The 22170-nt window shown below is 40.3% G+C and overlaps 1 protein-coding gene across 5 annotated transcripts in view; it reads left to right on the top strand.

The window, feature by feature from the left end:
• SERGEF (secretion regulating guanine nucleotide exchange factor) overlaps window positions 1-22170 on the top strand; it is a 142246-nt gene that overhangs the window by 70640 nt on the left and 49436 nt on the right. For all 5 annotated transcript variants that reach the window (XR_008482990.1, XR_008482991.1, XM_054275615.1 and 2 more), the window contains one exon: window positions 7682-7718. Coding sequence is in view for 3 of the 5 variants with exons in the window: in XM_054275615.1 (XP_054131590.1) it covers window positions 7682-7718 (37 nt within the window). In the remaining 2 variants the exon portion in view is untranslated. The remainder of the gene's footprint in view (window positions 1-7681; window positions 7719-22170) is intronic.

Below are 22170 nucleotides of genomic sequence, written 5' to 3'. Positions count from 1 at the left end.
TGACTTTTATTCTAAGCCTATAAAATGATTAATAATGATATATACTTTGACAGAATGTTTGTCTGTAATCATTGTTTAACAGAACCATTGCATTAATTTCAGAGTACTAGAAATTAGCACATTCAGATAGATAATGATGACATTTATATGCTATAGTGAACTTTGGTTTTTGCTGCTTTCATGTACAATAGAAAGAAAAGACAGATACTGAGTGGGTTTTTTGCATGCTGCAAGCCACAATTCTTGACCTGAAAACATCAGAATAATCTGATCATAAGGATGTGTGTGTTGATGGTAGAGACAAATCTGTGTATAAGGAGGTTTTGAAACTTTGTGTTTCTGTGGCCTTGGCTTCTTTAATTTCTTATGTCAAAAGGGTGTCTGTGGCCTCAAAGAACAAACTAGTTGCAGTCCCCAAAGCAAACCTGAATAGATTGTAAGGTATTCATCTTAGTGCCTGTCATTCAACTTATGAGAGAGTGACACTGAGAATGCAAGGAACTGGGAATTGTGCATGAAACAAACCAAATCAAAGTAATCTTGAGACAAATGGTGAAGTTGTTCCCTTGGGTGAAACTATGCATTTGCTGAAGACCCCATTCCTCTAGCTCATGTCTGGATGTCTGTAATGTTAGTAAGGATTTTGGTCTTGTGGGATTTGCAGTGCACAGTCATAGGTTTAGGAGTATGTGTATGTTACCAGGGCTGCTGAGATGAATGATTTCTTTTTCAATCAGTAGGAATACTTCAGTCTTAATTTTCACAAAATAATGAAGACTGAATGGAGAGCCCATTTCAGGAAACAAACTGAAATTGAATGACCATTACTTTGTTCATTTTAAAAATGATGAAAGGACAGGCAAAAATTGCTTTGTGGCTGAGGTCTTGATTACAAAAATGGAAAATTTTGATGGACCAGTGAGGCTGAGGGATATATAAAAGTGGCAGAGCTTGATTTTCCTGGAATGAAAGATACTAATGTTTTCTGGACCCCAAGGGAGGGAGAGAACTGCCTGAAGAAGGGTACAAGAACTAATTGGAAAATCTTGAGGCAAGAGAGAAGAGCCAGCTGACCTTGCTGACTTGTAAAGATTTTTATCACACTTGTTTTGGCTGCATTCTTGTCATTCGACTAAAACCTAATACCACTGAGTGTTCTTACTGAGATCTCAGCACTTTTTGTTGTTCTGGAGTCATCTAAAGATGAGGTGTTTTTCGTAGGTGGACACAGATCTTACTCTGTGTTGACCTGGGTCTTTTCATTCTCAGCCTTAGGCAAATGGTCCATATTTACTTTTTTCAATGTAACCAGTTTTTCAATATTATCTCCCTTCAAGTAGACTTAGGAGGTGCACATGGGTTACTGTGATGTAAACCTTCAGTGAAAATGTTGGCTGCTTTAACAAATAGCTTTTCTTTCCTTCTTTTATTTTCATCTCCTGTGCCTTATCACTAATGACAGGGTTTTGGGGTTGTGGTGTTTCCTCTCTGATACTAAAAGATTAGTTGGTTTTTGGTATGTGGTTTTATTTTGGCTGTTTGGAGCCAAGGTTTTGTGCATTTGTGGGTAGTTGTGTTTTTTTCTTATTGGTGGTTGGGTTATTTTTGTTGTTGCTGTTTGTGGTTTGGTTTTTTTGGTTTTTTTTGCTTTGTACTTAACAAATGTTTCCATCTTGTGCAAGCACTTGAGACCCAAGGTGCACCAGCTGAATCACAGAAGTGCGACTGCACCCTGTTAGCCACAAGATGGCTTTCCTGGAAGTGTGGTGCTCAGTCAGGGGAGAGCAGAGCAATTTCTCACTGTGGTTAGTGTCACAGAGTGGGAAGGTGTGCAGGGACACACGTATGTGTCACATGGCACAGGGGTGTGAAGGCAAGCTCTGGGTGTTGGCCACCGGGCTTTTTGGTGACTGTAAGGCAATTGGCAGGGCAGGGTGTTGAGTGATGGAAGATGGGACTCAGAAAACAGTGGGTAGAGAAGCAAGGGAAATACTGCATAGGGGAAAAGCATTTTGTGTCTTGTGCTGAAACTGCTGCAGGCTTGGAATTACTTTCAGGCAGGGAGGGCATAGATCATAACTCTGGAAGCTACTGGGAGCTGTAAAATCTTCCTTTGAAAGCTTACTGCATCCTGGCAATGCCTTAATGCTTCCCCTTCTCCTCCATGCTTGCAAAAGTCTGCTTACGTGGCACGTTAGCTTTAGGTCAGGTGTGTTTTGAGAAGAAATGTTTTCTTCCAGACCTTATTATGTGCGTTTAGCTTAAATTTTATTGTGGATTTTCTTGTTGTAGGGGAAAGTAAAACTACATAAAGACTAAAAAGCCAATCACACAACTATAAAAAAAATCTGCTTTAGTTAGAAAACTTGATGGAAAATGGGAAATATCCTGTGATCTACAGGACACTAGCCCTCTTACTTTTCACCTGCTCCAGCCAACAGCTAGGAACATGTTCTGCATTAAAGTGGACTTAGTCTTATGCTGGCCAAGGAATGTGACTAGGTTAGCAAGCTGCTTTCTTATCAATCAGGAGTCAAATGATCCAGAAGAGGAACAGAGAGTTCCTAGTAAAGGATCATTGGAAGCAGGACAGCTTTGCTAATTAGATTCCTTTTACTTTATTTTTACACATCAATAGAATTCTGCATACAAATGCAGTTGCACCGAGGGTGTCAAACAGTACAAATTGTTGTTACACACATTAATCAAGGGCATGGAAGAGCAGCTCCGGGAGAGAAGATTCCCCTTCCTTATGTAAGCTTTGATCTGCAGTCTCTCGGTCACCTCCTCTCCTTCCATTAGGACTTCTGATCTCAGAAGGAATAAAATTTGCCATCTTCTGGCCCTGGCAATTTCCTTACAGTGAAATTTGTGAAAAGACATGAGATACCATGGCTAAAGTCCTGGATCAAAGTATTTATGTGCCCACCCTTTCAGAGTTTCCTTCCCTTGTCTCCTACCCCCTCTCTCCCTGATAAAGAACTTTGTGCAATTAGGAAGACAGAGACTAGAATCTGCATGCCACTTAAACATCAGTTCATTCATCCTTAAAAATCTTCTTTGTACATCATGCTCTCATCTCTAAGAAGTGATAGAAGCCTCCACAGCCTTTCATGTTTTGAGAAATAATTGCACTGAAGGGAATTAACGTGCGTTTGTAGGGTGGTGAAACAAAAATAAATGGCATTGAGGTATTTTTGTTGCTCTAGCTTAACACCTTGATGTTTGGATGCTTGTGACTTTTCATCCTGTAATCCCTCTTGTGAGTCCAACTCCCTGTGCTTCTTCTTTGCACCCTCTCCTGTGGTGTCCCTTCCCCTCTGCTGCAGGGGGAGGTTGACTTTGCCTGCAGGTCTGATTCAATTTTTTTCCTGGTGGGTTGCACTCAGTCCAAGCACTGGGGTTGGTTACAGAAAGAAAAGAAAGAACAGCCTCGTGGTCATGGTAGTAGCCTGAAACTTGGATTTTTATACACTTTGTCAGAGTTGTTTTGTTACAGTACTCAGAAGTCCCTTAGGGGATGGTTGGCAAAAGGTGTTTTTGTCTCTTAATTACCTTTTGAAATCCAAGGGAGACTGCATGTCTAAATATCCACAGGAGTCTTGTCCTGTATGTGTTGGCTTGCTGTCTGCAAAGGTGAGATCTCTATCCCAGACAGAAAATGGTTTGTCTGAACTTTCTTCCCTGATAAATATCTTGTTTAGTAGATAACCTTCTTTTCCCAATATGCATATGTATATTCTTTTTTGTATCTATACACACACCCAGGTATATATGGGAATGTTTACATAACATGTGGTAAACATTATTTTGCTTCTTCATGTTGAGCTTTTAAGATATAAAATATTTCACTTAAGCATAAAATATTTTTCTCTTTTTTGCATAACCCATTGATTTTACATTCAGTCAATTAATTTTTGTGAGGACTGGGCCATAAGCATATATGTAGGCTGCAGAAAGGTGTTGGTGTTTTGCCCAGAGTTTGTGGTTGCTGTGCTAATGTCTTTCCTCACCATCCTTGCAGCTTATGTCTGTGATTATGCTATTTATCATACTATTTATGATTAATAAAATGCTGGTCCCTTGGCTGCTTACACCAGACGTGTTAATTCTGGATGGATGGATGGATCTGAACCACAGCCATTGCTAGGTACAAAACAGCTTGCTAGCACACAATTTAAGGGAAGAAACAAACAATTTATGTATGGTTGAAAGAGCACAGATAATAAGGTAAATAAGTTCTGGGTGAAATGGTCCCTAAGCATTCTTTGCCTGCCTTACAGACATTTGTCACGTGCCTGGAGATCATTTATATAGAGAACACAATATCCTTCACAACTTCTCCAATTTCCCTCCAAACTGAGACCTTTAGTGTGAATTCTTTACTGTGTAGGGAGTTGTGTTTCTTGAGCTCACAGAATGCTTTGCTCAGTAGCAGTCTCTGATTTGTCATTAAGTTTAATGATTTTTTTTTCAATTAAAACATAATGTAAAATTATTGCCCAATTAGAAAGCATTATTGTGTGTTTATAAGCATCCCTGAATGTACTAACCCACTGGAAGCGTGCAGATGTCTGTTGGAATTTAATTTCTCTGCAGCACATTGGGGGTGGGGACAGAAGAGAAGTAGCCAGAAAATTATAGTTGCTGCAGTAAATACCAGGCTTCTCCCAGTGACCTGCACTGACTGAAGAGTTTATTACATCTAATGGAAGCATAAAACATCTGTTCAGCAATGCTGTTCTCTGGCTGGTCTGTATTTGTACCAGCAAATCAATCACTCTTGGCTGATTGCTGCCTGTTGTGGGGAGTCAGAGAGAAAAGGAGGTGCCACATTTTAAACTTTATTGTATGAAAGATGTTGAGGAGTACCTGCAAGGCTTCAGTGTTCATTAAGCAGTGGCAGCCTTGCTTCACCTCTGTGGTGTGGTCTCTCCTGAGCTCCAGAGGCATAGGTGTGCAGGCCAGCAGGAATCCTGCGGGTGGATGGAATAGCCTGTAGCAAGGAGTGTGGATGATGGACAAGGTGTTCCAGAAAGCTAAATTTAGAACTCTCCAAGTTTTTTTTTTTTTTTTAATCTGGGGGTTCCTACAAAGTCAGTCTGTGTTGTCAGGTGGTGACACCCTGTGATAAGGCAGAGGTGTGGTGAACCTTGTGCTCTAAATTGAGCAGATTCTGCTTTGGAGCACAGAACTGCTGCTGGTACAGGGTGTGTGCTGTCCTTGCTCTGGGCTGTCGAGGGTGAATCCAGGGCACTGCCTTCAGCAGAACCATTTTACTTGGTTCCAATTGAAGCTGGCACTTCACTGAGGTGCCTTTTACCCCCCCAGAAGAGGTGTTTTTGTGCTTTGCAGCAGCTGGTACCCCATCAGCCCCAGAGCTGCAGCATGCTGGCCATGAGTGGCTGCCTTGGGGGCAGCTCCCCAGGGCTGGCCAGTCTGTATAAAACAGCAATTTGGCTGAGTCCCTCACAGCCTGATAGCTGGCTGGTGGGAGCTCTGAATGGTGGCCAGAGTAACAGCCACCTGAGCAAAGCTGTTTGACATCACCAGCATTCTTTTATCTGCTTTGCAGGCTCTGTACCTGCTGCTATTGGATGTAGCAAAAAAAAAAAAAGCTTCTTTGTCAGGGGTGGTTTTTTACAATCTAAATAACACCTTGTTAGTGTGGGGCTTTTTTTTTTTTTTTTTTTTAATGTAGTGTTTCTGGAGCGGGTCCTGGCAGTGTCAGCCACCAGCCTGAGCAGTTCTTTTGTGCCAATGCTTTTAAATCTCTGCCTGTGTCAGTGTATTTCCTAGGGAATTAGCCAAGATTATTCACACCTCAGATAAAATTTATTTATTCTATTAGCAGCGACTTCAATATATCCAATTTTCAGCACTTGGTGAAGAGGAGAATTTTGCTTTTTTTTGCTAGAAAGCCTTTGCATGTGCTTCCATGTGTGGATCTTGTTGCCATGGCATCAGCTTATAAGCCTGAGAAGCACAGGTGGGAGCATTAGCCAGTAAATAGGCATTAGGAGCCTGCCCTGCTGCTGTGTAGGGCTCGGTCTTGCCGTGAGGATAGAGATGTGGGATATGGCAGTGATTTATGTATTTTCATGGCTGGGACTTGGAGCTTTTCCTGTCTGCAGCATTGTGGAATAAAGGACTCGATGCAGTCCTGCTAGTGCTCTTGCAAAGGCATTGCTTTTCCTGCTGCTTTCTCTTGATTTTTCTGAAGACAAGGCCATGCTGGAATGTGCTGTCACTTGAATTATTTTTCTTGCACTGTTTTCCCAAATGCTTTAATGTTTTGTCTAAGGACCTTTATTCTAAAGAGTCTTTTTCTTCTTCCTTGCCATTGTTGTGTTGGGATGGCTTTGCCCAAATGTTTTCATGTAGCAGTTGTGGCACAAGTAAAATGTGTGTAGTAGTGATTGTGGTGCTCATTTGTAACACAGAAGCTCAAGTTACTCAGTGTGTCAGTCTTGGGTGTCTCTTCACCAGTAAATTCTCAAGCACAGTGAGCTGAGCACAAGGCCTGTTTTATTAACTTCTATGGTTTTATGTTCTGCAGACATGGAGGTGATTATAGCTGTTTCTCTGGCTGTAAAAGCTATAAAGTTATGCATGCACAGAACTATATAAACTTTTGATTGTATGGACTTCTAGTTTTTAATATAATTGAGCATATGCTCCTGTATTATATTTTGCCATTGCAAATGTTCTTTAGGAAGAATGTGCTTATTAGTTTTCTCCAGCTCAGTATTAGGTATAATGGGCAAGTACTTTCAAGACAGTGAACTGGATACAGGATTTTGAGGGTGTTGCTTTTATTTAAATTAAAAACTTGAGGACACTCAGCAGAGTAACCTTGTGTGAAGTGATGTCTCTTACATCAGACAATTATGCCAGCAGTGACCTTGCAAAAGAAATTCTGTGGGAAAGACAAGAAGACAAGCCCTTGCAGTAAGGGCAGGGGGCTGCTCTGGGTGCCTGTGTTACCATCATTGATGGACAACTTCCAAAAACTCAGTACACTAAAGCAACTTAAGCATCAGCCATGTTCACAGCAGCTACAAAGAAGGATGAAAAATACCTGAACTATAAGTTTGCTTTGAAAAGAAATTCATTAATGATTTCCATCATTAATGAGCTAACAGAAGGGTTGAGTCCCAGGGTAGTTTTTCTGCATTCTAGGCAAGTGACTTGTAGGGATCATATCACATCAGGTTTATCACACTGAGCCTGTATACTACCCTACTTCCTCAGGGGTCAGCTGAAAAACAGTATAGGTAACTGAGACAGAAATCTTCATCACCCTTTTGATTCCCAGCTGCCTCTGTATGGATTAATCTGTGTTTGCTCTGTGCCTCTTGTTGGATCCAGTGGGTGTTGTCAAAGGTGTGATGTTTTTGCAGAATCGTGGCCAGTCTTGCTTGAAAGGGTTGAAATGTCTGCATTTGGAGAAGAAAATACCTCTTTATTAAACAAACAATTGTGCACTCCTGCCACTAAGCCCCTAACTGAGGCTACAAATGAAATTCCATTTAAGAGTGGGAACACTTCAACCTTGATTTTTGCATCCTACAAACTGTAGTTGTTTGTTTCAGGTTAATTTTTAATTTCCTGTCATAATTGTGACTGTCTTCCTTCCGGTAGGCAGGTTCTGATTTAGTCATTCATATTTCTTTTTCAGATTGCGTGTGGCTCAGAGCATAATCTGGCAATAGTTGGTAAGTAGCTTAATTTTATAACAAATCCTCTCACCTTTTTTTCGTTTTTAGTAGCACAAGATGAAAGAAAAATGTGTACATCAAACATACTGAATGATTATGGGCATTGTGTGCAGCTGAAAGGAGGAAAGTAACATATAGATGTAGAGGAAAGAAGAGAAACTGGTGACAGTAAGTGCTGGTGATGAAATTGTGGCCTTGTAGACCAGCTCCTGTAAGGAGAGAGGGGTTGATGGATGTAACAAGAAAATACATTTGCAAAGTGTTACAGCCTATTTTAGCCTGGAGCCATTGCAACAATCCAGGCTGCAGATTCAGAATAGCACCCAAGCTTGGTGCTGGTCAAAAGTATCTCTGTTTAACAAGATGGAAGTTATTAACATGGAAATTATTGTTGAAAAGAATCCTGGGTCTTTTGTTGTTCAAAGCTTGGAAAATCTTCAAAATGTCAGTCAGTGGTAGACAGGTTCTTTAGTGCATTTTAGCATAATGCAGCTGTAGTAATAATGATGGAAGTACTAGGAAGCTAATGTCGGTGCAGAAATTGAATTTTGTGTACTAATTCCAGGAACAATCGGATTCTTGCTTTCATGTGATGAGTTGATAACTGAAGTTTGATACATGATTGCTATTATATGTAATTACTTGTTTAGGAACATTTTTAACTGTATATTTTCGAGTGCTTTATAAAGGAGGTAAGCATAATTATCCCCATTAATAGACAGGACAAGACAGATGAAGAAAGGAATTCTGTGCTAATGAGAGCTGGAAATGAAGCAGCACTCCATCCACTTAGATGTTTTTGATTGCTGTGACTGATGCATTGAGGTGTCAAGTAAAGAATTTCCTTATTTTTCTAAAGTGTAGTTTGACAGAGGTACAGAAAAGCAGCTATTTGGTATTCAACCTGCTTTCCATGCACTATTTTTTCAGGTTCTGTTAAGTGGCCACAAAGGTGGCATTTTCTGTATTTCCATATCTGCTGTAGTATATTTTCTAATTATCTTTCTCCAGTTAAACCTTGTAGTGAACTTGTTAAAGTGCTATTAAGTTTATGACTGGATTTAAGAAAAGATTTTTTTCTTTTGCCTTCTCCCTACTTGTTCAGTGTCACATGCCTGTATTAATTGTCAGGCTGGTGCTTCTGAATGTCGACTGAAGAGCAATCTTGTTTCTTGCTGAATTGATGAAGTAAAAATGTGCTGCTGGCAGATTCCTCCAGTGTGCATGAAAGCAAAGCATTGAGTTTGAACAACCTTCTCTCTGCCTATGTCCTTTTAAGCTTTCTGCCTTCTAGGCAGAAATCTCTGGAAAAAATGGGTTGGGGAAAGAAATTCTAGAAGAAAGTTACAATAAACGAAGAACTTTGCATATGTAAAGAACACCATATGCCTATCTAAGCTGCATGCTATGCTCATTGAATTCAATGGGGGGATTATCAGTGCTGGAAGCCAGTCAATTTTATTTTAAGGACAACAGAAATGTGATGTTGCAATTTTTTTGAACTAAAGAACTATGATACAATTTTCCCTGAATTGAATTTTACATATGTTTTTAAAAGGTTGACTTTTAAAACATTCTGTGGTAAGATTTCTCTGATCACTGGCCATTCTTGGTTCAAAGCTGTCAGCTGTTATAGTTCTTAAAAGATATCACACAGATTTCCATGAATGTCTACTTGATTGTACAAATTTCTAATAACTTATTCAAGCAGAGTTCATTTATAACAACTATATCAGCCATGTCTTTCTTAATTAGTAAATGCTTGAGTGATTGACTTTTAAACTGAAATAATTCAAGTTCAGTATGACAGGTAAACTGAAAGGCCTTTAACAGTATAATATTCAAGTTATTATTTCTGGTTGTATATACCAATGTGCTTGTGCTTTTTTTGTTGCATCATCTTTTAAATGGAAAGATTTTTAGGACAGAGAGGCTGGATTTATGATTCATTCCACAAATGCTGAAGTAGTGTTCTAATCATCTTGCTGGTGATACAAGCTGTTTGATTTGTAAGGCTAGCAAGCAGTTAGGTATTTTCATGTGACTTTATATAGTCTGCATCCATTTGTACAGTTCAATTATTTGAATTCTCTTCTCTTGCTTTCTTCTACTGGAGTCAGTGCAGAATTTTTCTGCTCTCTTCACTGTGATGGCCCTTGCTCCTTTTTTTGTGGCTATATTGGTAGTATTTTGGTTTTCATTTGGTTTTCATCATGAGGTAAATGTTTGATATAAAGGCGAATGAGATGTAGGTTGTCTTGAAATGTACCTGGTTTTCTAAACTTAATGAGTTAAAAGTTGCTATTAATTTGTAAAAAAGTGTAAACATCACTTCTAGCCCTTGCTGAAAACACATTTTTATCTTCATTTGGGGTTGTACTGTGAAATTAATTCTAAAATTTGTAAGTGTTGTAATATTTTTTTACGTTTGAATGACTTTTTGCTTGAGAACAAAAATCCTTGCCTGTTAAGAGAAGACCTTGCACTTTTCACCTCAATCAAGGATTAATCATCTTAGGAGCCAGCCTATTTTTGTACTGAAAGAAATGGGTAGTTATTTAATAAATGTTGTATAACATATCTGAAAAACACCTTACTACACTGAAAGCTGTGTATGTACTTACTGAGCACCACAAAGGTGACTTTTCTACCTGAATGTGATAGCTGCAATGTTAGTGCTGAGCTTGGTGATACTGAGACAGTGTCTTTGAATGACTGAAATACATAATGGAACTAAATCACTGTGACAAATCTGAGCTTTTTCCAGGTTTAGAAGCTATAGTGTTTTCAACACTGAAAAGGTAAGGAGGTTTGATTATTATCCTAAAAAGCCTGTGTTTAAAAAGAGTATTTATGGTGAAGGCTCTTATCAGTTTTCTACCAACTCCCCAGTAAGAATTTGATGCTCCTTTTTTGAAAAAGAGAATAGTTATCTTTAAGAGAACACGTAACTCATGCAGTGCTGCAACTTAAATAGTCAAGCAATATTAACTGTGCAGAAGTAGAGATGCTGCTAAATGCAGCAATGCCTTGACTGTGCTGCAACCACAGAGCACAAGACAGAATGCCGTGAAGAAACTCCAAATGCAAATGTCTTATTTTAGCAAAAATTAAACCATGGAATTTTATTTAGGCCTCCTGAAGGAAGTTAAATCCCCCCCCCCCCAGAAATCATTACAAGGATGACAGTTCTGTAGTCTGTCTCCCCAAAACCTTGGTGATGCACTACATCCCTTTTTGGTCTTGCTTTTAGTCATTTTCTCAACCTGTATAAACTAATGAAAATCTTTTAAACAAAAGATACTGGAGGAGATGTAGGGAGGAGTGCTTGTTTTAAAAGCTAATTAGCTTCTGTTGAAGTCCAACTTTAAAGGAGCCTTCAAAGGGGAATTTGTTTGTTTGGAAGAGAAAGATGTGGATCTTTCAAGTTAACATTTTCTGGTGTGGTGTTTTGAAGGGGATAAGTGTCGGGACATGTGGCTACTTCAGATAGTGCAAAAAGCTTTTTCTTGCACTTTCGTAGTCAGCACAGTGAATTCTGACTTTGCTCGTTTTCTTGCCTGGAAGATTTAAAGCATCCTTCAGCGAGATAGTCCCCAGATCCTGGCTTGGACACTGCTGTGTGGTGACCCACACCACAGAGGCACTGCCAGTGCAGGTGGTGGGGGTGCACTGGTGTTCACAAGGAGAAACTGGGCTTTGTGATGCATGTCATTGTTACTCATTTGATACTTCTCTCTGTCTCCTTTGGCTTTTTCCCTGCTCAGGTTACTTACTCAGCTCTGCTTAACCCCCATGATTAGTGATAGTGGAGAGGGCACCATGTAATTAATGTTAAAACAATAAAAATGAGCCCCAAAGGCCCAAGCTGGCCACCCAACCATAAGAGTGTTTTGCACATGGAAGTACAGGTGACCTGTGAGGCGACGAGGCCCTGCCTGATCACACTGAGCTTCAGTGTGTTCAGTGCAGCAGCATCACATTTTTAAAATAACCTCTCAACTTTCTGCTAAACCACAGGCCCTTCGGAAGAGGGTTAATTTTGTCTCCCATTGCCTTTTTTGTTTTCTGTGGATTAGAACAAGCTTCAGGATTTTGTCTTCTGTGGTTAGTGTGCAATCACAGCTGTAAATATCACAACACGGGCATTCACATCCTTCTGAAGCTGCAGCTGGAGAGTAAAACCCAATAATAAATTTAATGGAAGAATAGTCTTTGTAGAGAAAATTAGGATTAGACATCCTTCCACTCAAATTAGCTCATGCCTCAAGTGGTCTGAATTAAAGTATGCAGTAGAGTTAGAGGGGCAGTAAAAGAGCTGTTACTCCATGTTCTGCTGAGATTTTCTTTTTATATTCCTATCCTGGAAGAACATAGCAATTATGAGCTGGAAAACAAATGTGGTCAAAGCAATCAAAGCTTAGGGAGATGGTGATACACATCCTAAAATGGTGGTGGTGTTAATGCCATTCCAAACACTTTGGTTCTATATTTTTTGATGAGGAAGCTGAAGGGTTCCTATGTGCAAGCCAGTCCCTCTTAATTAGCAGGGTTCTGTACTTTAGTGGAGTTCCATGGTTCGGTTCCATGATTCCGAGTGAATTATTGTCCAAAGCATCAGCTGGGGAAGGGCTGTAAGAGATGATGGAAGATCTGTTTCTGTGGCAGAGTGAGCAGCAGTGGGGAGGGGAGGCTGTGCAGGCTGAGGGACGGATCCCTGCCCTGTGCTGACAGTGTTATTTAGCTGTTCACAGCTGCCCTGCCGAGCAGCAGACACAGTCCTGTGTCTGACATTGGGCCCGGGGGACTCAGCAGTCTGTCATGAGGAGGAAAATCATAAATTCCCTCTGCTGTGGTGGTTGGAGGAATCTTCAGCGTACACAGAGGAGGGCACTGGTGTTCAGCAAGGAGCCTGAGTCTGCTAGTCTGTTGCTTTATTTATTATGCATGAAAAATCCCAGTGCAGCCAGGGACTGTATTGTAAAGGTTTCCTGGCAGACCAGCGTGGAGTCATGTTGCAGCACGCTGTCTCTTTGCATTGCAGCACTAATCACATTCTCTGCTTATTAAAGGGCACCTGGCAGGACTTCGAGTAACCATCACTGCTGTCATTTTCATGCGGGTTATATGTCGACCTTCTAAATTTATTCTCTGGCAGAGCCATTTTGTATGTCATCTAGCTCTTAATGTGGCTTTGACTGTTAAAATAGCTCTTCAAAATATAAGCTCCTTTGGTTATATTTGTTGAGAAAAAGCAGCCTCATACCTATCATTACGTGATCACCTGAGTGCTTTGGACAAAGCAGGATATAGATTTGACATCACAGTTTTCCTGTCATAGTTAGATACAGTGAGTTGTTAAAAATATCTCCTCACTTTGTGTTTCTTTTTTGTATACTGTTGGTGCTCCAGGCAAACTAATTGTTCTTCTGGTAAGATGGAAACTGAAACTGAATTTCAAATTTCAGAAGTCTGATTATTTAGTTATTTTCTGCAGGTTATACTCAAAAAATCTGATCCTCTGATCTCTTAGTGTTTCTCTTCCAAGGGCTAATGGAAAGCCAAGTTGCCAACTATCTCAAGAATTTGTGGGTGTAAGGTGATGAGGAGAGAAATGAGGAAATGCTAATTTGAGCGTTTGGAAAAGCCTTCTAACGGGGCTAAAAATGGCTTTGTACCAACTGAATTGTCTGAAGTCAGTGGCTGCTGGCTATAGGAAAAGATGGATATTTTGCTGTGAAAAGCTAATTAGGTCCACAAGAGAAAACAGAATTGCATTGACTCCCTAAAAAGAAACTCCAGAGTTTAGGATAAGATCTGACTGAACTGCATCTTCTGTTACTGAAATGAAGTCTAGGTTTTACAGCTACCTTTTCTTGCAGGCTTTGTCACTGTTTTGAGGCATATTTTGGGTGACTTAACTCTCTGGAATGCTGTGTTCAGCTTCTTTTCTCTGTGTGGCTTGTCAATTTACCTTGTGAAATCTCTGGAATAAAAACTGCCTCTTGGTGTATTTTAGAACTGCCTAGAGTAAAGGGACCTGATTTTTATTTTTGTTTTAGTATTGCATTGCAACTAATAATAGTTGCAATCACTTCCCTTCCCCTCAGAGAAGCAGTTTTAAAATATAATTAGTCGTGGTGTGTGTGTCTCTATCTTAATTTATATCATTTAGCATATAAACAGGTAATAATGCAGTGCTTGTCATATTGTTTACAGTGTGGTTTCCTGCTGCTACCAGATGCAGAGCTGCTTAGGCAGGCTCTGAAGATAAAAGCTGTAATTTTTTTTGCTGTACAAAAAGCTCACGGTTCTTGTAGAATTTTTGCCTGAACTTAGGGTATCACCGTGGGGTCAGCTTAGAGTTTGTCTAGAGCTGAGCTGCTGCGTGCTGTCAGTCTGCTTCCTGAGACACTGCATCACAATCACAGGGATGAATCTGCTGTGTCAAGAGCCCTCCTGGAGATGGGGGAGAGGCAAGGGAGCAGTGTTAACCTCTGGTGACAGCTGAGCCCATCCAGCTGGAGCTGGGAGTGGCAGCCAGAGGAGATAATTGTCATGGGAAGACAGCTAACAACCAGCCAATGCTACCAAGCAAGAATTTTTGCTTGAAGCTGAGCGAGTAGGGAGCCCTTCCTTGCAGATATTTGTGGAAAGGAAAAGTCCTTCCACCTGGTTTTGGAAAATCACAGAGGATGAGAGCACTCTTGAGAGTGGGAGCTGCAGTATCGGTGCTTGCAGTCCTTTGTCAGAGGGTTCACTGGATGGATACTGAGAATTTAGAGAACAAATCTGGTTTTATCATATTTGTTTACTCACAGGCTCTAAGCAGAGCAATTACTTTGAAGTAGAGCAATACTTCCAAGGCATATCTAAGGTATATATATCTAAGGCATATTTACCTGAATTTTCAAGGAAGCAAAAAGGAGTCCCAAAACCAGGCACCCTTGGTCACTTAAGAGAGGTTAAGTGTTTGGTGGCTATGAAATGAAATAAAAGGGAGGACAAATCTCTGCCTTCAGGGAGTCATCTGGAGCATGTGGGAGAGGTGTTCACCCAAGTGAAAGCACAAGCCCAGCAAAGCAGCTCTCAAAGCACTTGGAGGGCCACAAATGAAGGCTTTGGTGCCCTTCTGCTGAGCAGCTCTGCAGTGAGCTGTGCTGGTAATTCTGGATTCTGTACATACAGCCTAACTTCACCTTCTAAGTGTATCACTGAGTAGAAGTTTTGCAGCTAAATGGCTGGCTGGTAGGAGGGCAAGGTGGTTTATATTTAGAAAGCTGGCATGAGGAGTGCCCTGACCCTGCTGGGCGATTTGTGGCTCTCCAGGAGGGAATATCTTGCTACAGAACCTTGGGTTGACACCCCTGTGTCAGTGTGTAGTCACTATCCAGATCCTTTATGGAGCACTAAGAAATTTTTCTCTCAGCACATGGGTAGATATTTGTGACCAGCTTTGTAACATGCTCTGAGTGAATAATCTCTGAAGCTTTTTCCTTTTGATGTTTTGTGTGTGTGTGTGTGTTTTATTAACACCATCTTAAATACTCTGGGTAGCTTTCTGCATAATAAAAAGATGGAAGGGATTTTCAGAGATTGGCTTGACTGAGTTGGTTTTTTTCACAAATGTTCTTTAAAAGTCATCTTTGCTGGCCAGTTTTTGGACTTTGCAGTGTGTTTGGGTCATACTGTTCTCTTTCAGTTGTGAAGGTCGGAAAAATCTGTCAAGAGCCAAAGCTGAAGGCAGGGATGCTGAAAGTGGCATGGGTCTGAGAGATGGTGTTGTAAGGATATATGGGAAGTATTGCCAGGCTGCAGGTGAAACAGGGACACTTCTGGGCCAGCCCTGCTCTGTGTGGTTAAATGCACACATCAAACGCACAGGGCTAAATGCACACATCAAAGCAGGCTTCCTGAAGCTTTTGTAAACCAAGGTGGGGTGGAGAATTGTTTTTGTACCTTTCCATAAGAGCAGATCCTCTTTTCCCGCTTTAGGATTTGGGACTTGGAATTTGAAGGTAGTTGAAATTGCAGTGGAGACAATCTTGAGGTATTAGCTGGCAGGCAAGATTATTTTACTGCTAATAACAAAGAAGAAGCTGTTCAGACTTGCAAGCCTAGAGCAAACTTTCTGGGTAAAAATGAAGAATTTTATTAAAAATCATTGGTTTTAGAGAGATAAGTATTTAAGAAAAATATTAGGGGAAAAAAGTCAAATGAAAAGAGATTAAAAGTTGGGATATTTATAAAAATTACCCTTTACTTGTCCTTGCTTTTTGAACTTGTTTCACTCAAGTGCTTTTTTATAGAAGGTAGGTAACAAAGTAATTAAAATTAAAAATGCTTTTGAGACCCATTTCACTATTGTGCTTTTTCCTGCGCTTTTTTTTCAGTGTCTCTGAGGAGCAACTAGGCTAAACTGGAACTTTTATTATTTCTGAGAAATGTCTTCACATAATTTTATTTTCAGATTGTTGGTCTTATTTGAACTGTGAGAAAGTGTGAAGGACTGAAAGCTATATGAATAGGATTTTAAGAGGTATTTAGCATATAACTTTTACCATTCCTCATGGAGCAGTGAGAAGGGTTGATATATTCCTGGTGAACAAGTAAATCACACAGGACTCATGTCAGACATGTTATATTTGTTTATGGTGAGGCTTCAAACATAACTGGTTAGCAGGAAGCTGAAGTGAGAGACCACTGCCACATATACAGGTCTTGGTGCCCATTAGTCTTTGAGGAGCAAAATGCCTCTATTGCCTGAGCATTGGATAGCTCTGAACTTGCTAGGATGGCAGCACATCTGTCAGTGTTCTCAAAACCAAAGAAACCCAACCACCACCACCTGCAGTAACACACATGAACTCTAATGATTTTAAAAACCAGTCTGCTGAGGCCTTCCTGGCAGATTTTTCAGATGAGATAGTGGCATTTTCCCTAGCTTAGGTCTGCCTACATCCTCCTCCCTTCTCCAAATCTAATGGAATAATTACTTTAAGAAGATAATATAGGATGTATTGATCCCGGTATAAACTTTGTTTGTATTTATTCTAGCCCTGATTTGCTAAATTAAATGTCGTCTAGGAGGACCTTTGTATGATGCTAGGAATTCATGCTATAGGCTTTATCTTCCTCTGTTCAGATTTAGCATCTTATGCTATCCTTGCCCTGTAGCTTGCATTGGAACAAATGACTGGATTATTGGGAAGTGGTTATGGTGGGGATCACCAGCCCAGGGTGGGACAGTGAAGCTTCCAAACGAGCCCATAATGAATATGAAATCCAGTTTTAGCTCTGCTCCTATTCATGGGTCATATCCGCTTTGATTTTTTTGATGTGAGTTGTTCAGTGAGCGGGAGGTTACACCCAGGGAGCCTGGCCACCATATCTGCTCTGTTGTGCACCTTTTTTTGGAATACCTTCAGGCAACTCAGAGATGCTGTACCACAATGACACTTCCAGTGCTTATCCCAGCTGTGAGAATCATCTCCATGTCCTTTATGGCCCCCATTTGACCTTTCCAGCCCCCTGTTCCTCTGGGGAATTTAGCAAAGATGTAGCGCACTCTCAGTTTGGATGTTATGTGACCTGCAGTGCTGGTGACTCAACACCCTACAAGCTGTTCACAGATCTGTTATTCACCTTGTAAAAGAGAATCCCCCAGAGTGCCACTGCCCATGGCACGTGCTGTAATGCCAGACACAGTGCTTTTCTGGTAAGTGAAGGGTGTACATGGCTAGAAGATTTCAGGTGCCATTTTTCTCAGTAGGAAAGAATTTCTGTCAGCTAAGACTTTAGAGTAGGAAGGATTTGGAACTTGATGAGTTTTCTTTTTGTTTTCCTTGTGGATAATGCCCAGAACAGCAATTCAGTCAAACATGGGAAAATTATTTTATCAGGATACATCATTAATCATCTCCCCTTCCCCTCCTTTAGGCATTTTAATATTAGTTAAAAAAAAAGTAGTTTGCCATGACCTTGGTGACAAATTTGAGTTGCCAAGAGATTGAACAAGTAAGCAGCTGCTTTGCTGAATGTCTGATATTAAGCTGGAGGTTGGCTTCCCTATGCCTTTAGTTTTCAGTGACACCAGCTGCTATCTTGCTGAGTTGAGACATCTCAGAAAATGGGCAGGATGACAAGCAACACTAATCATATAATTCTGAGTAGGAAGCTCACTTGCCTTGAAAGATAGTTTGCTTTGGCTTTCAAACTTCCTATTTTTTCCTCCTGAACTGTTTCCTCTTATGCACTGCACTTTTTTTTTTTTTTTGATTTATGAACATTTCACAGTCTTTTAAAATTGAATGAGATGAAAGGTGTATCTCTTAAAGGCCTGCAACATGTTGTATTTCTAAATGAGCACATGGGACACTTGTGTGATGTGGTAGTGGTGAAAGACGTATGTATGCTCAAGGGGTAAGAACTTCTTTCCAGTGTAGCCTGCTGGATTTTGTTCTATTAACAGAATCTTGGTAGCTGTTACATTTTTCAAGGTGTGCTTTTTTTGGTGATATTGATTTAATAAATGCTTGCTTGCAACTCCTGTAAAATAAATTGTTCCCTAGTTTTGATAGGAATATTTCATAATTTGTTACTGTTCCCTGCTGATAGATCAAATCTGAGACCTTTATTTCAAGGGAAGCTCTATTACTGAGGCCTCCAAAAGGGATTATTTCAGAAATACCAGTTGCATATGAGTTCATCATGTTAATGTGTGCTTCACATTGAGCATGCAGGATAATGTGTGATGTGTGACAAATTTGAAGCACTCACTGGTTTTCTATGATGTTGACCCAGTGCATGGATGATTCTGGCCCTTTTGAGAAGCAGATGTTTGCTTAGGCAAGAAAAGTATTTACTTTATTTGTGTTACTTCTGTCCAGAGGAGGGGAAAATTGTCACCTGTGTCTGTGCTCTACAATGGGTTGTTGGACTCACCATCTGGTTTGTGGTCGCTGAACATGACTTTAGTCTCCTTAATTGTGGGGCTTCTTGGTGACTATTGAAAGGTTTCATACTGGAAGCAGCTTTTAGATGTGTTTATTGAAGCTGGAGTCTTCCTTTAGTCCCAGTAGCAGTTCTGTTCTTCTCCCATGGAGAAATGGCAGGCAGGAAGCAGCCAGCTGTGAGTCTTCCTGTGCCAGATTGGAGCCTGCAGACGGGACCAGGTTAGTCTGTGCTGCTTTTTCAGTGCATCTGGCCAGCCATAGCCTTAAAGCTCACGTGAACTTATTGCTGTAGGCTCAAAAGAGAAAAAAAGGTTAAAGGTATCAGGAATTAGTGGCCTTGCTGTTCTGAGGTCATGCACCCTATTTTTAAGAGTTTTTTCTGGCCCAAGACTCATCTTGCCACCTACCAATGAAAGGAGGCAGGAATCCAAATGTATTCTGCTTCTATCCAAACCTTGTGTTGCCTGCCATTTATAGCAGGAGTAGTGTGATGGTTTGCTGTCACTCAGATTCCTTCAGTCTCGCTACTATGCTGTTGATCAAGTTAACTGCAAAGCAAGATTCATCCTAGGTAGATTCTAGGTACCCTTAAATAAAAAAGCTTGAATGCTATTGTGTAGCTCTGTGGATTTTTTGAGTAAAGAAGCTGGCACTTTAATTTTTTTAAGCACTGTAGTAAAGAAATCTTGTTCTGTTGACAAGTTCAGCATGTGTCTTGTGCAATACTTCTCTGTCTGCTTGGATCCTCCTCCTTCTCCCATCTGCCACCTTCTCACTCTGGGGAAAGGAAACTCCATTCTGTCAAAGCAAAGTGCCAGTGAAAAATGGAGAAGACTTTTAAGAGTAGCTTTTGGATGAGACCATTCACTAAAATCAAAACAAATATAACCACAGCTCACTCTAGTTTTGCCCTGTGTACTTAGCAAAAGGTTAAAGCTGACAAGGTAGTAAGATAGAGCACCTCAAGTGAAGGCTGTGCGGTTCAAAAAGGCAGAATCATTTACTTCTGCCTGTGATCAGTGCTCCATGGCAACATGTGCTTTGCAAGGAAAATAGCATAAATACCTATTAGGCAGAGAGATTCCCCAGCAAGTGAATTAAATGCCAGAAATCGAACAAGAGTGGGGTTGGTGGTTTTTTTCCTTTCAGGATAATTAGGGTACCTACCAATGAAGTATCATAATTGTAATGGATGCTCTCTGAGTCTTCTGAAGTACGAAATGTCCCTCATTTTGAAATATCCTGCTTCAGAGACTTTGCATTAACTTTGAGGATTGTTTCCCTCTGCAAAGGTTTTGTGGTTTCTTCTGCCTGATGCTGTCTTGCAGATTCAGTGTGAGCAGTTAAAGCCTTAAGAATGATAAACTCCTATTATTACAGGGACTTTGTGCATTCATTGAAGTCCCCAGGACTGAAGCTCAGACTTGGTAATTGTCTTGGATTAAATGAATGTGCCAAGTTTCACCCTTATGCCTGCAGCTGGTGATCTCTGCCTGGCAGAGTGAAGGATTAGAGAACTCCAGAGCTGTTCTTGATAGTTTGGCTTGATGTGCAGTCACCTACAAAATAATGGTAGTAAATGTGCTTATGCTTTCTTTATAGCTGGAATTTGGTTGGCTATTTGAGGCAAGGGCAGCAGAAATCAACAGGACTTTGTCTGCTGGAGGTGCTGAGCCTTCAGGCTCCACAGCTCAGAGTGCTGAATTTCCAGGGGAACTAAACCCCTGGGGTTCTGCTTGAGTCACTGTGCCTCACTCTCTGCTGCTTTGGGCACTCCAGATTACCCTCATCACACATTTGTTTGGGTTCATGTGGCCATGAATTTGATGGTTTTAATTTCCTCTCTTAACAGGGTTTTCTAAATCCACATTCCTTGGCTGTCTGCAAGCATGCTTTACTGTTCAATGTAGTCTTAGGATATGTGCTTCTCTCCTCAGCCCTAAAACCTAAGCAAAAATTCTAAGTCAGAATTTTGTGATCTCCTTGCAAAAATGTAGGACAGGTAAGAAAGAGATTATATAGGTGAGAACTGTGTAGATAAAACTTGTCTGAAGTCCAGCTTCTCTGCTTTATCTGGGGGAAGGACTACACTGCCTCTATAAAGGCACAAAGCAAGTATTTTTTTCTTGTGAAGAGCTGATTTCCAGTCTGTTATACAGCACTGTAAAATAGTCTACTGGCTGCATTTGTGTTGGCTAGAAGAAATAAACTTGGAGTTGGGCTTGAATCATATTTTAAGTTGTTAAACCCCTGGCCAAGATAGTAAAATGTTGATGATGCTGCAGTACTGCAAAGCTGTAATTTGGTGAATAAATACTTTCTATAAAATAACACTCCTGTCTTTGGTATTCCCTACATGACAATGAATGGCATTTTGAGACACAGAAGTTAAAAAAATTAGTTTTATTCCCTTAATTTAGGCAAAAAAAATGTTAAGCAGAAGTTACTTCCATCTAATTACATTTTTCCTGCTCAACTTGAAGCCAATCTCATGGGCACATTCTCTATCCCTAAGTATAGAGAAACCATGCTGTAAAAAATGGAAAACCATGTCATACTTTAGTATACAGTGGGGAAGTTAAGTTTGTAACGTGTGGTGCATTGATCCATCTGACTTGGCATTTAAAGAAATTATTTATGTTTTTAAAAAGCTGTTCTCTGGCTTGGAAGAGCTGGAGTTCAGCTGTTAGGCTATCTCTAGCAAGCACAATATCCAAAAAGCCCCCATAGAACTGTGATGAGTAGGTTTCCCTGGAAATGAACTTCACTCACTTCTAGTCTAGTTAGCTGCCATGAATTTATAAATGTACATATTAGTTTAATACTGATCTGTTTCAGAGCTAGTGAACCTGTGTCATCCTCCTGCTCTGGAATGTTTCTGGTGCAGGCTTCCCTGGTAAATGGGACACATGACACTTGTGTGGAATTGGACTGATTTCAGCCAAGTTTTTTAGAATTATTTTAAGATTAGTAATTTTTTGTACGTACATGTCTTTTGGACACCCAGCTTCTTGAGTTCTTAAGGCAGGCTGAATTTCATTACAGTGGGTGATAAACAGGCTCATTGTGATGTATCAGATTGATTGCTGTCTTTGAGTATTCCTTTTCAAAGTTTTACTGTTTTCATATTCTGGTGGTGCAGGATGGTTATGTGGTAGTACTCCTCAATTGCTTCCTACTTTCCATCCAGATTGCAGCCCCTTCATCCTAGAATTGTAAATTCTCATGTCAGAGCCAGGCAGATGCAGGCATTTAATACTTCAACCGTTAGAAGAAACAACTGGGTAAGTTTGAACATACATATGATGTACTGACCTGGGTATGTGAACCATTTACATTCAGATTGATATGTCTGAAAGATGTGAAAACACATGTACAGGAATGACATCTCAAAGTTGTCTCTTTTTCATTCATGTTCTAGGACTACAGTGCAATAAGTTTAACTTATTTTCTCTCCATATTACAATAATTTTAAATATTAATAGTTAAATTAA

Source organism: Melozone crissalis, unplaced genomic scaffold, assembly GCF_028551555.1.
Source record: "Melozone crissalis strain CALT ecotype California unplaced genomic scaffold, PUWL_Pcris_2 ptg000018l_1, whole genome shotgun sequence".
Taxonomy (NCBI): Eukaryota; Metazoa; Chordata; class Aves; order Passeriformes; family Passerellidae; genus Melozone; species Melozone crissalis.
Note: the sequence above shows the minus strand (reverse complement) of the source record. Positions and strands in the feature narration are given on the sequence as shown.